This window comes from Bos indicus, chromosome 17 (assembly GCF_029378745.1).
Source record: "Bos indicus isolate NIAB-ARS_2022 breed Sahiwal x Tharparkar chromosome 17, NIAB-ARS_B.indTharparkar_mat_pri_1.0, whole genome shotgun sequence".
NCBI lineage: Eukaryota > Metazoa > Chordata > Mammalia > Artiodactyla > Bovidae > Bos > Bos indicus.
The window spans coordinates 55,949,964-55,965,342 of NC_091776.1; the positions used below are offsets into that span (position 1 = coordinate 55,949,964).

Here is a 15,379-nt window from a genome sequence, read left to right on the forward strand (position 1 = left end):
GCCGGAGGTCAAAGCTCCCGTGTTTTCCCTGGCCAGGGTGCCTGCCCCAGCTCCGGAGTAACAGGCTCTCTGGCCACCCAGCCACATTCTCCCACTCTCGTAGAGATGTCTGCTTGAGTAAAGGAGTGGGAGGATCAGTGCAGGGGAAATCAGAGACTTCACTCAGACATCACCTTCTGTGTGAGTCCTCCCCTGACGACTCAACTTAAGTCACCCCACTCCCCTGTCACTATCACCTCACCCTGTCAATTTCTTCATGACGCCCACTGCTATCTCAAAGCATCTTGATTATTATGTGTTTATTATCTGCTGCTCCGCACCACGTCCCTTGGAATAGAAGCTCCAGAGGGCAGGGACAGTGTTTGTTTTTCCCACGGGTATATCCCCAGAAGTGCCTAAAAAAAGTAGGTTTGAGGAAAATGAGGCTTTCCGGGGTGGGGGTGGTGGGGATGCATGATAAGGGGAAAACAACTTAGTTTAATAATTACTATTATGTGTGTTGTTCAGAACAATGCTGCATTTTTTTTTTAAGTGACAATCTGGCAAACATTCAAGATCTTGAGAGAATTGCTTAAGTATGTTGATAAACCCCAAAGTTATTAAAAGAAGATTTGACATGGAGAGATAATCCCCGTGTATTAAGGTAAACAACAAAAATTTGGTTGCAGAACAATAAATGTAGACTAGCTTTTTTTTTAAAAGGAAATTATATATTTACATGTCATATGATCTTAATAAGTTATGGTCCCTTTTTATATCCTGGCAAATAATACTTTGTAATGAGTTATCCTTTTTTATTTTTTTGATATCGGATTATTTCCTAAATTGAATATTTTGGGGCTTTAGCTAGAAACAGAGGAAATAATCATTTAGTGGTTAAGTGCAGATGCTTTGCATCTGGGCTTTGTTGTTGTTCTTTAGTCACTCAGTCATGTCCAACTCTTTGCGACCCCACAGACAGCAGCACACCAGGCTTCCCTGTCCTTCACCACCTCCTGGAGCTTGCTCAAACTTATGTCCATTGAGTTGGTGATGCCATCTAACCATCTTGTCCTCTGTTGTCCCCTTCTCCTCCTGCCTTCAATCTTTCCAAGCATCAGGGTCTTTCCTAATGAGTCAGCTCTTCACATCAGGTGGCCTAAGTATTGGAGCTTCAGCATCAGTCCTCCTAATGTATATTCAGGATTGATTTCCTTTAGGATGGACTGGTTGGATCTCTTTGCAGTCCAAGGGACTCTTAAGAGTCTTCTCCAACACCACAGTTCAAAAGCATCAGTTCTTTGGCACTCAGCTTTCTTTATTGTCCAACTCTCACATCCATACATGATGACTGGAAAAACTACAGCTTTGACTAGATGGACCTTTGCAGTAGGCAAAGTAAAGTCTCTGCTTTTTAATATGCTGTCTAGGTTTGTTATAGCTTTTCTTCCAAGGAGCAAGTGTCTTTTAATTTCATGGCTGCACTCACCATCTGCAGTGATTTTGGAACTGAAGAAAACAAAGTCTGTCACGGTTTTCATTGTTTCCCCATCTATTTGCCATGAAGTGATGGGACCAGATACCATGATCTTAATTTTTTGAATGTTGAGTTTTAAGCCAGCTTTTTCACTCTCTTCTTTCACCTTTATCAAGAGACTCTTTATTTCCTCTTCACTTTCTGGGCTACCTGGGTTCAAATCCTGATTTTACTAGCTGTGTAACTTATAGCAAGTTACTTAAATTCTCTTTGCTTCCGTTTACTTATTTTTAAGTCAGAATGAGGCTCAAATGAGGTCACATCTCCTGACCAGTGCCTGACACAGAAAGCACTCACATGACAGGTAGTTTCCTTATAACACAGTGGCTAGATTTAGGTACCTGTGTCATATTTGAAATGTCTTATATGTAGAAACGCATCTATCTTTTTCTAAAGGAGGCAGTGGGTTCTTTGGGCCTAGAAGCCCAGCCCTTGAGTGTCTGGACTCTCTTAATGAAAGTCAAAATTATTTGGAGTTTCCAATTAAGAGTGGGTCCAGGGCTTCCCTGGTGGTCCAGTGGTGAAGAATCCGCCTTGCAAGGCAAGGAACATGGGTTCGATCCCTGGTCTGGGAAGATCCCACATGCCATGGAGCAGCTAAGCCCACGAGCCACAACTACTGAGCCCATGCTCTAGAGCCCTTGAGCAGCAACTACTGTAGCCTGTGTACCTAGAGCCTATATTTTACAAGAGAAGCCACTGCAGTGAGAGGCCCATGCACTGCAATGAAGAGTAGCCTCTGCTCACCACAACTGGAGAAAGCCTGCATGCAGCAACGAAGAGCCACTAAAGCCAAAAATGAAATGAGTAAATAAATCTTAAAAAAAAAAAAAAAAAGAGTGGATCCAGGAATTCCTTGGTGGTATACTGGTCAGGATTCCAGGTTTTCACTGCTATAGCTGCACAATGCAGTCAAAAAAGGAAAAAGAAAAAAAAAAAGAGTGGGTCCAGTGGTGTCTCCGGGACAGCTGAGGCAATAAGACATACTTGACTGCGCTGCCCACGTAGCTCCAGGGCAGAGCACCGATTACCTGACTCTGGAGGCTCAGGGCGATTGGAGCAGCTCCTTCCCTCTGCCTGAAAGGTAAACCGGTAACTTCTCGCTCCCCTCTTTGACCTGGGGTCTGCCCTGTTCTTTCCCACTGAGTGGGACTAAGAAGAGGTGTCACTAAGGCTTGAAGTGCTTGCTTACACCGGGTCTTGTCTGCTTCTCTGTAAAGGTCCACTCGTTTCTAGTCAGTCCTTGGAAAGTGAGCCTCTAATAAGAATAAAACCAATATGAGTTCACAACCCTTTATTCAGTTCCAAAATCCAAAGGGTCTTGAAAACAAACAAAACAAAAACTCATAATTTACTTGGCAGCAAAACATGATCTGAACTGATGGAAGACTATTGATGACCTTTGTTTACCTCGAGTATCCATTTAGTGTAAACATTCATTTTTTTTCTGCAGAAATATGTTTGACAATAGGGTGCTGTCCTAGTTCCCTCTGGGAGTAAAATGCTCTATATGGTATATTGTCTCATATTTCCATTCTAAAATGCCAAAAAAGAAAAAACAAAAAAAAAAAAAAAACCACAATTTTGAAATGCAGCTGGCCCCAAAGGTTTGAATAAAAATCTGTGGGCCTTCATGTATAAAACAAGTCTTACTTTCCCTAAACAGAAGCTTCCATCTCTCAGAGGAGGGTAATTAGCGCATTCATTATTGAAGGCTTTGTTTCTGCTCTGTTTGGACCTGATCATCTTGTCAATTGAAATAAACTCTTGCTAGAAGTAGAATTAATAAGGATACTAGAAAATGATAATGTGTTTCTATTGCCACATGATGAAATCGGGAAGATCTTTTTTTTTTTTTCCTTTCTAAATAAAGTGGAGACTCAGACACAACTCAGAAGGACATCTTAAAATCTGTCATCTCTCCACTTTCCCGACCATCCACCCATCTACCCAAATATGGGATCTTCCTGCGATGAACAAAGATCGTGTTTGCAGCACTCCTGCTGCCAGTTAGTAAAATTTTGCTGCCTGTAGAAAGCCCACTTTGAGGTACTGAATCACCCCACTTTCTTTCTATAAAATCAGGGGGACAGGGACTAGACCTATAGCCATCATTACTTCTAATAGAAATGAAACCTCTGGGAACTACAGGTCCCAGAGGATGGATGTTTCCTTCTGGAAAATGCATGGTGGTGTCAGGACTCAGGGTTTATGTTTCAAGCACTTCAGTAACAGGAGATGCTTGCTGCTTGATAGTGGAAACTCAGAAAATCTCAGGCAGGAGAACTGAAGACTTGGTATTTTCCTCGTGGGGTCATTCCCTGGATTGCCCATCTTTGCAACCAGATTTGGGTTGAACTCATGTACCTTCTCCACCCCTCCCTCTCCATCTCTTTCTATGTTTTTCCATTTCCCCAGTGAACATAGCTCTCAGCCATTGGTAAAATTCTGCTCAGAGGTGTATTTCTTCCCTTGCCCTAAGTCTCAATGGTATTGACAGTCACATTCCTTACTGCTCTTTAAAATCAGGATTTTGATCTTGAATAGCTATCATTTAATGAGCACTCACTGTGTCCTCAGACATCATGCTGAATGTTCTACATACTTTACCTTGCTTAATCCTTACAAGAACTCTTCTGGTTCTGTTCTTGCAGACAACTTGACTCTCCTAAAGAAACAACACCTTACACGCCTGCTTGTTCCTTGCTCTGCCTTGTATGTGCCACGCAATTCCTGCGACAGTGGCCTCAAGGCTGCTGAGGAGCCCTGCTCTCTGGTGAAGCATCTAACACTTCTCATGGCTTAGATAACAGGTGCTGGAGCATCTGCCTGAGCAAAGCAGCTGCTCCTGGGACCTGAACACAGAATATTCCCTGGGTCCAAGTGGAGAAACAGTTTTCAATATATACTAAAAAAAAGAGAGAGAGAGAAGACAAAACCTTCAGAGAAAGGGGAAAAACATGGAGAATGGGAAGAGTAGATGGGAAGGGGACAGGAGGAAAATAGGAAGAGGATCAGATGCTGAACAGTGCGGGGAGACAGGATCCAGGAAGAGGGCCGGAGAGAACCTAGCTGTGCTGGGTTGGGCTGGGATGGCTGGCCAGCCAGTTTTTGTGGTGTGAATACTCTCGCCCTGGCTGACTGATTTTGAGCTTCCCACATGTCACTGCACGTGGAACTGGGGAGAGATGCTGGGAGGGTGTCCACATGAGGGTTCTCACTGCTGCAGTTTGGACCCAACAGGATAGAACTCCTAAAGCAACCTACTACTGCTGCTGCTGCTAAGTCGCTTCAGTCGTGTCCGACTCTGTGCAACCCCATAGACGGCAGCCCACCAGGCTCTGCCGTCCCTGGGATTTCCAGGCAAGAACAGTAGAGTGGGTTGCCATTTCCTTCTCCAATGCATGAAAGTGAAAAGTGAAAGTGAAGTTGCTCAGTCATGTCCAACTCTTCGCAACCCCATGGACTGCAGCCTACCAGGCTCCTCTGCCCATGGGATTTTCCAGGCAAGAGTACTGGAGTGGGGTACCACCCCCCAAAAAAAACAGGAGAAGGACGGGGGAACCCACAGGAGCTTCTGCCCTGCCAATCACCCAGGTAGAAGGGTTGAGACCTACTTGGGATTCCAGCAGGTGATCACAGGCTTCATGGTATAGTGGCTGTGGTCAATAGTCAGGGCCTCCAGGAGCCAGTGGAGGACGCAGAGCTGGCGGAAGATGGGCTCGCTGCAAAGACAGAGGGCAGGAGCCCAGGGGCATCCTGTTAGAGCAACATTCTTCACAACGGTGGCGACAGAGACAGGACTTGTGCTGGCTCCTGGCTGGAGAGCTGTCGCCAGGCTCTGGGTGTGTGGCACTATCTCCTGTGCACAGCAGTAAAGTTTTGCAATGGGCTCCTGAGTTATGTTTTGTGCCCGTTTTTACAGGTGAGGGATCTGAGGCTCAGAGGTGGGGGGCTTGTGCAGGTCACTGGGCCAGGTGGCAGAACCATGATCAGACATGAGATGACCAGTTGCTGGGAGTCGGCATGCACAGCAGGGAGGGACAAAGGAGGGGCCCTAAAGGCAGAGGTCTTGACTCAGGCAAACAAGAGGACTGAAGGAAATGGACATCCAACTATTCATCCAATAAAAATACAATAAATATCCTAGCAGTGTCTGAAACGTCTGGCAACACAGGGAAACTAGTGTATTTATCGTACTTCTTCCCTTCCCCCTACTCCAGTTAACAACTGGACTCACTGCTTTAAATTTATAAATCCTTTGCCCCCAGATGTAGCTGGATGTTGAGGAAAACCACACTGAATACATTATTTGGAAGTGTAACCAAGACACTGTTTAAGAATAGGTCTACCCCATATTTTGTGACTGGGGGCAATTTGTATCACGATGAGCCGGACACTGAGAAGGACACTTGACACACAGGGTTTGTTGTTGCTGTTCAACTGCTCAGTCGTGTCCGACTCTGCGACCCCATGGACTGCAGCACGCCAGGCTTCCCCGTCCTTCACTATCTCCCAGAGTTTGCTCAAATTCATGACCATTGGGTCGGTGATGCTACCTAACCATCTAACACGGTATTTAATTCTCCCTAAACCCTGCTGGGTATAAATCATATACGAATATTAGAGAAGAGGAAACGGAGGCTTAGTGAGGGGCAATCAGTGTGCTCTGGGTCACACAGCTTGCTGCTGACAGAGATGGGATGAATATCCTATTTAACGCCACCAACAGCCCTATAAAAGGGCGCCTGTACACCATCCTTTCTGCAGACAAGGGACTTGGAGAAGCAAAGTGAGCCACCTGAGGTCACACTAGGATTGGTGAGGGTTTGAACCTACATCTGTTTAATCCCAGAGACTGTTCTTTTGTGGACCTGAGCTCGGTTTAAGGTGCTGGTTTGGGCCCAGTGCAGTGGCCACCCTGAGCAAGGTTGGCACAGGGTTAATTCACTGCCTGCATTCTTCCTGGAAACGAGGGGGAATCCTAACTAGCCGCCCCTCCTTGCCTGGTTCCTCCTCTTACACTAATGCGCCAGATGCCTCCATTAGAACCTGTGTAAGTGCTCTTCTCTGAAACTGCTCCTGGCTTGATCGATGCTCCCCAGGGTTCCTGCCTCGTGCTCAGAGGGGCATGCAAGCATCCACCCTCCAGCTTCCAGGAAGGCCTGGCTCCCGAGGTGGAACCTCAGCCCTGGGGCTCAAGTGTGAGCTGGCCCAGGGGTATCCCAGAAAGTCACTCAGCTTGCAGGGGAGCTGCTTCCAGGCACCCCACTCACAGCCCCCATGTTCTGGGGTGGACGTGTCCACAGGTATTAGGAAAACTAGAGTCAGCAGCGCTCTCTCTCTCTCTCTTTTTCTGCTAAGCCCCTTCCTTCCTTTGTTTCCCTTCTGCTTTAAAGAAACTGCAAGTCCACAGTCCTCCTCCCCTTTCTCTTCCTCCCTATACCATCTTGATCCCCAGGGTAAGTGCATGTTGGCAGCTCTGGGTGCCAACAGTAGCAGTGGCTGTGCCATGTGCCTGACCCTGTGCAGACACCCCCTTTTTGTTGCAGCACAGGGGGATAAGGAGCAGGTGAGCCTCCGATTCATTTCTGGGAAGGACAGGAACAGGCACAAAGCTGGCCCTTTCCTTCCCTTGCTTAAAATCTTCAAACTCCCTAAACCATCTAAATGCATGATGTCCCCCTCCATTCACAAGCTGAAGTCCTAATCTCTAGCATCTTAGACTGTGACTGTACCTTTAAAGAGGTGATGAAGTTAAAATGAGGCTATTAAGGTGGGTCCTAATCCAATCTGACTGGTGTCCTTATGAGAAGAGGAGCTGTGACACACAAATACTAGAGCACATGCTCACAGAGGAAAGACTATGTGAGGCCAAGCAGAAAGGACTCAGGAGAAACCAATATGTGGGCATCTTGGTCTTGAGCTTCCAGCCTCCAGAACTGTGAAAGAATACATTTCTGTTTGGGAATGTTTGGGCCACCTGGTCTGTGGTGTTTTGTTATGATGGCCCTGGCAAACCAACACCCCTTCACATGGGAGAGACTGTCCCCCTGCTCAGCCTCGAGTCTCCCTGCCCACACTGTGCTGCCATCTGCAGCCTGGTGCAGTTCTGCTCAGTAGCACAAGCTTGCCGTACTCTCTCTGCACTGTGTTGAAACCCTAGCTGTGCCATCTACTAGCTTTGTGGTCTTGGCCAAAGTACTTAATTTTCCTGAGTCTCAGTTTTCTCATCTGTATGATGGTGGTAATCATTCCAGTGAAGGTGAGGTGAGGCGTTCAGCACTGTTCTGTGCTCCTGATACACACTCCCTTTCCTCCTCCTCTGCCTCTCAGTGACTGGGTCTCAGCTCAGATGTCACCTCCAGCAGGAAGCCTTCCTTGATTTCTCTAGCCTCCTCTCTCTGAGGAGGTTCTGAAGCCTCCCTACCCTTCCAATGTGTCCCTTTGTCCGTACACATTGTGTCCCTGCTGCCTCATAACTGCCTGTTACTTGTCTCCCCAGCCCACAACCAGCGAGCTTCAGAGTACTGTCTACCACAGGCACAGAGTAGGCTCAATACTTTTCTGTTACTAAATGGGATATGGTGGGAATAAACTGGTTTGGATCTGACATTTTCTGGAGCTGAAAATCTGGGCACAATTCTTATGTGTACAACCACAGAGGTAGCAAAGGAGAGTGGCAACAACCGAAAAATGACAGTAATAGTAAACATGTCCCAAAGAGCACTTACTCTGTGCCAGACACTGTTTTAACTGCTCTACATCCACTAATTAAAGTCATTCTTGTAACAACACTTTGAGGAAGGTACTATCAGTATCCCCATTTTTCAGAAGAAGAAACTGAGGTCATGGAAATTACCCAAGGTCAAAAAGGCAGCAAATGGCAAAGCTGGAACCTGAGCCCCGATAGCTTAGTTACTGAATCTGTGTTCTAACCATCAACACAAATTTGATGTCTCTTGTTACAGGACAGAGCCCTCCCTCCCTTTTCAGCAGAACAGGATTTCACCCAAAGGGTCTGGACCTTTTTTTCCATTTATAAAAAGTGCCTTAAAAAATGCGTGCACAAATGTTTACAGCAGTTTTGTTCATAACTGCTCAAAATTGGAAGTAACCTTTAGAGACATATGGATAAATAAACTGTGGTACAACCAGACAATGGACTGTTATTCAGTGTTAAAAAGAAATGGGCTATTAAGCCATGAAAAGCCAAGGAGAAATCTCAAAAGCGTATCACTAAGTGAAAGAAGCCAATCTGAAAAGGCTACACACTGCATGCTTCCAACAACATGACGTTCTGGAGAGCACAAAACTACAGGCAAAGAGGTCAGAGGTTGCCAGGGGCTGGGGGTGGGAGAGGGAAGGACAGGCAGAGTAAACAGGGGATTTTTAGGGCAGCGAAAATACTCTGAATAATACATGAATGGATGGATACATGTCGTTATACATTTGTCTAAACCCACAGAATATATACCACCAAGAGCAAACCCTAATGTAAACCAGGGGCTGTGGGTGATTGTGAGGCGTCACTGTCGGTTCATCAGTTCTATCAAACAGCCCACTCTGGCGGGGGATGGACACACTGGGGAGGCCGGGCAGAGGGAGCAGGTAAGTGGGAAATCTCTACTTTCCACTCAATTTTACTCTAAACTGGAAACTGCTCTAAAAAAAATCAGGTCTTACTGAAAAAATGAAGTGTCTCAAACCCAATGATCTCTCATCTCACATGCAGCAAAACAAAGAGACAGAAAGAAAGAGTCCCCAGAAACATGCTCGATAGAAACTGTTCCTTTTTTATAGTGATTGCCTGTCAGGTCAAAGCACAATATCTTGAATGTTATCAAATTTAAAAAGAAAGCATTTATTTTCTTAAACGTGGGGCATAATAGATGGAAACGCTAACCAGGGTGCACAAAGCCTGCTTCTAAAATCCTAGTGGTCAGAACTCTGGGAGAGCTCCCAGGGGTCCGTGTACCTGAATAAGCAGCCCACTCTATTGAAACGGCCACACCAACCAGAATACAGTGGGCATCTACGTCCCTGAGAAGAAAGCTATGTTTTGTCCTTTTACTAAGAGAAATCAGAAAATGCATATAAGGCACCCCATGCTGACTGTCAAGGGCAAACCAGGAGAGTGGCTGCAGGCACAGTTGCTTAGGAAGGGTTGTAAGGACAGTCCAGTCAGCTCTGAGAGGAAAGGACGGGCTCTCCTCTTTCCTGCAGACAGCATCTCATCTCTCTCTCCCTCTCTTTTTTTTTTTTTTTTTAAGATAAAGTATCCAGTCTTCCTTGGCATCATTGAACTGATCCCCATATAGTCATTTTAGAATTTTCAGCCGGTTCTGGGATCACTCCTATTGGGATTGAAATCCACCTCGGCTGCTGTGAAGACTTGGAATTTGAGAACTGACCCAGCAGGCTCTGCCCAATGCTTTGTGGTACAATGATGATAAAATTGCCTGGATTCTCCACCCCTCTCTGCATCCATGTACTTTACAGTGTGATCTGGTATCTCTCACATCAGGAGGTAGAATCTTCATTTTCCTCGATCCCTTGTATCTGGGTGTGCCTGATGTCTTGTTTGGCCAGTCGGACACAGTGGAAAGGTCCTTGGGTCCATTCTGAGCCTAAGCCTTAACAGGCTTTGAGTGCTCAGGCTCTCGTCCTTGGAGCCCTTCCTGAGAGCCATGGAACAAGTCCAGCTAGCATGCTGCATGATGACAGTGATGGTCCCTCCTGTCACCCTAGCCACCAATCAACCGACAGACCTGGGTGTGAGGCTGCCCTGGATGGGCCTGCTGCCAGTTTCCCACACACATGCAAGCCCAGCCTGGACCAGCGGAACTGATCCGGACAAGCAGACCCACCCAGCTGACCTGCAGACTTTGAACAATAAACAGTTGCTCTTTCAAGCTACTCTACTTTGAGATGCTCTGTCATACAGCAACATATTACTGTTATAGTCTTCAAATGCAGCCAGAGCCTTTTAATAGCCAAGGAAGAGAAGGCCTGCAGCCTTCAGTCTACTGCAGGAGTGTGTGCCTATGTTTGCAAATAAAACTTTATTGGAACACAGCCACATCATTCCTTCACTGTAACTTTCACGCTGCAACGACAAAGTACAGCCGACCCTCTGCATCTGTGGATACAGAGGGTTGACTATACTACTCCCATTTATATTCATAAAAGACATGAGCATCACAGATTTTGGTATCTGCAGAAGGTCCTGGAACCAATCCCCCACAGATACCTGTCTGCAGGTGCCAGAGAAATCATCTGGTCTGCAAAGCCTGAAATATTTACTGCCTGTCCCTTTTCCCTCTAGGAAAGAGGTTGCTGATCCCTGTTCTAGGCCATAACAAATAACAGCCACAACTGTGATCGTCACCACTACCATCCTCATCGTCCCACAAACTTGACACAAAGGTCTGATTTTAAAGTCAGGAGAATTTTGTGAGAATGTTGTGAGAATTTTGGCAGGTTCTGCCTTCTCTCTGGGCTTCAGTTTCCCCATCTAACACTGAAGGAAGATGAGCAAAAAAGTCCAGTCACTTCTGCAACTGATGTAAACCTCTATTTGCTCAGATCAAAGGAAATGGATTTTGGGACCTAGGAATATGTGTTTTTCCAGGCATTTCCTTACCTTGCCATTCCCCTCACCCAAGTCCTGATCCCCAAATGATTCAGATCCAAGTAAAAGCCTAAGAACCATTGATTTACACCATTTGGGTTCAGAAGCCTTGTCCATGGAGAGACATATGGAAGTATAAGTGTTTCCAAGGGTCATTATGAGAAACTGCAAAACTTACTTTTGTAAAGAGATGTTTTGAGAGCATCCAATTGAGGCAGCCAGTTGGAATGTCCCTAAATGAATAAGTCTGTGATGAAACCAGTCATAATATCCATCAAAGGGAGATAGGAGAAAAGTGGGGAGGGGGGCTCATGAAAAGTGGAAATACTAGTAAGGGAGAGGAATGTGTCCAAATACATGGTGTTGATGGTGATAACGACGGTGATGAAGAGGATGGTGATACGGTCAATGGTGCTGGTGATGATGATGGTGATGATGTTGTCAGCAGTGTTGGTAATGGTGGCATTATCCACCCACAAATACGTGCTCTTGTTAATGACTTGCCACATTGTCTAGGATTTCAGTCCATTACTTTATAAGTACATGACACCTGGTAGTCCAAATACATCATGAGCTCCTCAGAGGTAAAACCTTGGGATATACCTTCTGTGTAGTGTGTGGTGGTGAGAGATGGTGGTGAGAGATCAGGCTCTGAAGTTAGACACACTTGGCTTAACACCCCAGTGCAGTGACATGCTGAACTCTGTGACCTTGAGCAGGCTACTATACCTCTCTGAGCTTCTGTTCTCTCATCTGCAGAGACAGGCTAATAAGATACCTGTACAAAAGCGCTGCTGAGAGGCCTGAGTGGAACAGGGCCCACCAGAGCGGTCGGCAGAGTCATTTTTACTGTGCATGCCTTTGGGACCTAACAAGTATTTGACAAATGAGCAGAAAGAGAAGTCTAGAATCCACTGCCCCATGCCCATTGCCCTAAAGCTGTGGTTCTTACAGGAGGGGCTGGGGGTGCCTGTGTGTGATTGTGCCCCCAGGGGGATTTGGCAATGCCTGGGGACATTCTGGTTGTCAGAGCTGGGGAGGGGGTTGGCTACTAGCATCTGGTGGATGGGGGCCATGGACGCTGCCCAGTATCCTACATCCTACAGCGCACAGGACAGTCTTTCTCAACGAAGAATTATTTGTCCTTCAATGTCAACAGTGCTGAGCTTGAGCAGTCTTGCCTTAAACTCTGTCCCTGAAATCTCCCAGTTGAAAAGGGCTAACTAGTGAGAAAGGAAAAGCTGGGCTGAGAATTCTCTGGAATAAATAGGAGGGAGTGCGATGTCAAGGTTTTGGAAAGCCTGAGTATTCCCTGGAGGGTTGCTGAGCCCCTGTTACACTATGCAATGATCAGTTTGTACCTGGGGTTGGCTCAGACGGCAGTGGGGACTTTTCTGGGAAATAACTACCTGAGTCTTGGGGAAAACGTGTCCCTAGAGGCTCAGGTGAGACATCCGCCAGGCGTGCATTGCAGATAGATTTTATCAGGCTTTGCAAACTATTTGACATTAGAGCGTCTGGCTTGGTAAGGAATGGAATGACTCGGTCCCAGCTGGATTGCCATTTAGCTCTGAGACACCATGTCTGCTTTCTGTTATTTTTATACGCCACATAGTGTTGCTGGCCCCAGGCTCCCTGTCCTTTTCAAGAGGACAAAGGAATAGCTCCCAATGACCATTAGCTGGTTGAGTCATTTGACCTTGGCTGCGAATGATAAAACAGTGAAGCAAACAAGCCCGAAGTGGGACTACTTACATGTGGGCCTCGGGCAGCGAGGGCGAAATGATGCAGCTGTGCATGGGGGTGAATGGTCGCAGGATGACTTCAGCCACTGCCTTCTTCGTCTTCTCGTCCCCGTATGTGCTGAAGCAGAAGCAGAAGCAGAGCGAACGACAAGGAGCAGTTTTAATTGCCCACATCTTTCGCGAGGGGTTATTTGGCAAATATCACTAGGCACCGACTATGGACCAGCCAGTAATTTCAGCTGGAAAGGTGAAGGTCCCAGATGCAGCCAGTAATCAGAGCATGTAAGACCCCCTTCTCTCATGGAGCATCTATTCTTGTGAACGAGCAGAGAGAACACATAAGATTAGTCAGGCAGCTGTGTGGTACACTGATATACTAGATGAGGGGTTGGATATGTTTTCCTATCCCACTAGACAAACAGTTATGCTATTGTAGGGCATTCAGTCCACATGTTGACTACTTACTAGCATGAAAGCCATTGATGATGTAAACAGTAAGTTAATGGCAGGGTTTAAATAAAACTTTATTTACCAAACCAGCTTGGGGGCTCAGGGGCTGGAGTTTGCTGACCTGTTCCCCACCCCCTCACTCCCACTAGTAAGTGATACGTGCTATGGGGAGAATAAAAGAGCAGGGAGTTCAGTAGGGCTGGGAGAGCTAGGGGCTGCAATCTTAAACCGAATGATTGGGGCAGGCATGACTGAGAAGGTGACATTTGATAAGAATTTGCAGTGGAAGAGAGTGAGCCATTCATCCATCTGGGGGCAGAGCCTTCTGGACAGAGGCAGTGACAGGTGCAAATGTCTTGAGGCAGGAGTATGTTTTAGACACAGCAAGGAGGCACGTGTGGCTGGAGTGGAGTGAGCAACAGAAAGAGGAGAGAGGCAGGGATGCAGAGAAAACAGGGGCTTTGCAGACCAGTGTGAGGACCCTGACCTTTTCTGTGAATGACAGTAAAGGATTCTGAACTGAAACAAGACATGATGTGACCTCTTACAAAGGAGCCCTCTGGCTGCTGTTTTGAGAATGGCCGATGGCAGGGGAAGAGGGCCAGGAGACAGATGAGAAGTGCTGCGATACTTTCAGCTGGAGACAGCATGGTGGCTTGTGCCGGGGTCTGAGCAATGGGGATGGTGAGAAGTGGAAACGACAGGATGGACACAGGGAAGGAGCTGCCTGCAGTCAGTGGTTCTTGGTTGCGGTCCTCTCCTTAAAGGGACTTCTCCCAACCCTCCAGACTGCTGACTCACCAGCTGGATGAATCCGCCGTGAGATGCGGGGATCTCGAACTTCAGAAGTGGGCACAAGTATGCCCCCAAAGATCAGCCATGACCAGGCACACCTCTTTCAAAGCCCATTCCCTGCCCTACAGGGAACACAGGGGCTTCCTCTGAAGCCAAAACCATCACAGGAAAGGAGGGAACATGATGCTTACAGAGACGTGAATCAGCCCAGACACTTGTCTGAAAAAGACTGCTTCAAAAAGTGAAAAATATCAAGCTACATTTAATAACATAGGTAAGTTTTTTGTTTTTTCAGCACCATATGGAGCAAGTCATTTCAGTCAGAGAAAACAGTCTTTTTTTACCCTTAATTTTGGCATGCCTGAGTCATAGGGCAAATATTTTTTGCCCATGACCAAACCAAGCCCACAGACACACCTTAATAAGCCTACTGTGTACATAATGGAATCAGTTATCTATATTGTAAAACTGGGAGATGTCACACAAAGATGGAGACTGTAAAGTTCTTGCCACTCTGGGTAAGAGGTGGGTGGGGTCCAAGATCAAGACCATTGCCCATCTGCGCAGGAGGTGGGTGCCCCTTGGGTTGCTCGAGACTTAAGAGCCCCTGGCATCTCACTCCCAGCCTGCCCTGCATATTCAGGCTACTTGCGTGTTCGTTTAAAGCCTTGTAGTTTCTCAGCCTGAGCACTTAAACATTGACTGAATCATTGACAGGTTCCCTGATTCATTCATGTCTATCCACAGTGATCAAACATCTCTGTGCTGGGGGCTGTGGGTGCAGTGATGCAGGAGACAGAAGCAGCCCTGCCCTCTGGAGCTTAGAGCCTCGTGGGGGAGATGGGCTTCACACAAACACGGTTGAGACAAGACTCAGTGGGAGCGTGAATGGTGCTCGGACAGCCCCAAACAGAATTTGGCTGGGATTGAGTCTGGGAATACTATCCGGAGGGAGCTGTATCAATTTAGAAATATATGCCCCAAGTCTCTTTCAGTGGGAGGGTGGCTTTATAATATACAGTCCCATTTCTCTGAAATCTTGCCTCTGTGAATGGCTGGGCCGATAGGACATGTCAGAAGCAGCATGATGCCCATTTCTGGGCCCGGGCTCCAGGAACTGGCAGCTTTTCTGTTCTATGTCTTGGGAGGCTCACTCTTAATTCCTAGCCACCAGCATGCTGGCGGGGTGCCGGGGGTTGAGGGGAGGCGGGAAGGCTGTGAAGAGCCTCCTGGTAGCAG

The 15,379-nt window shown here is 46.8% G+C and overlaps 1 protein-coding gene across 13 annotated transcripts in view; it reads right to left on the reverse strand.

Moving 5' to 3' along the window:
* CCDC60 (coiled-coil domain containing 60) overlaps positions 1 to 15,379 on the reverse strand; it is a 176,797-nt gene that overhangs the window by 35,258 nt on the left and 126,160 nt on the right. For 10 of the 13 annotated variants that reach the window (XR_002182672.2, XR_011561176.1, XR_002182671.2 and 7 more), the window contains 2 exons: positions 12,906 to 13,013; positions 5,134 to 5,241 (listed from right to left, as the gene is read on the reverse strand). Coding sequence is in view for 10 of the 13 variants with exons in the window: in XM_070769568.1 (XP_070625669.1) it covers positions 5,134 to 5,241; positions 12,906 to 13,013 (216 nt within the window). In the remaining 3 variants the exon portion in view is untranslated. Of the gene's footprint in view, positions 1 to 5,133; positions 5,242 to 12,905; positions 13,210 to 15,379 lie in introns of all 13 variants that reach the window. The other 3 variants (XM_019977989.2, XM_070769570.1, XM_019977988.2) reach the window with 3 other exon arrangements.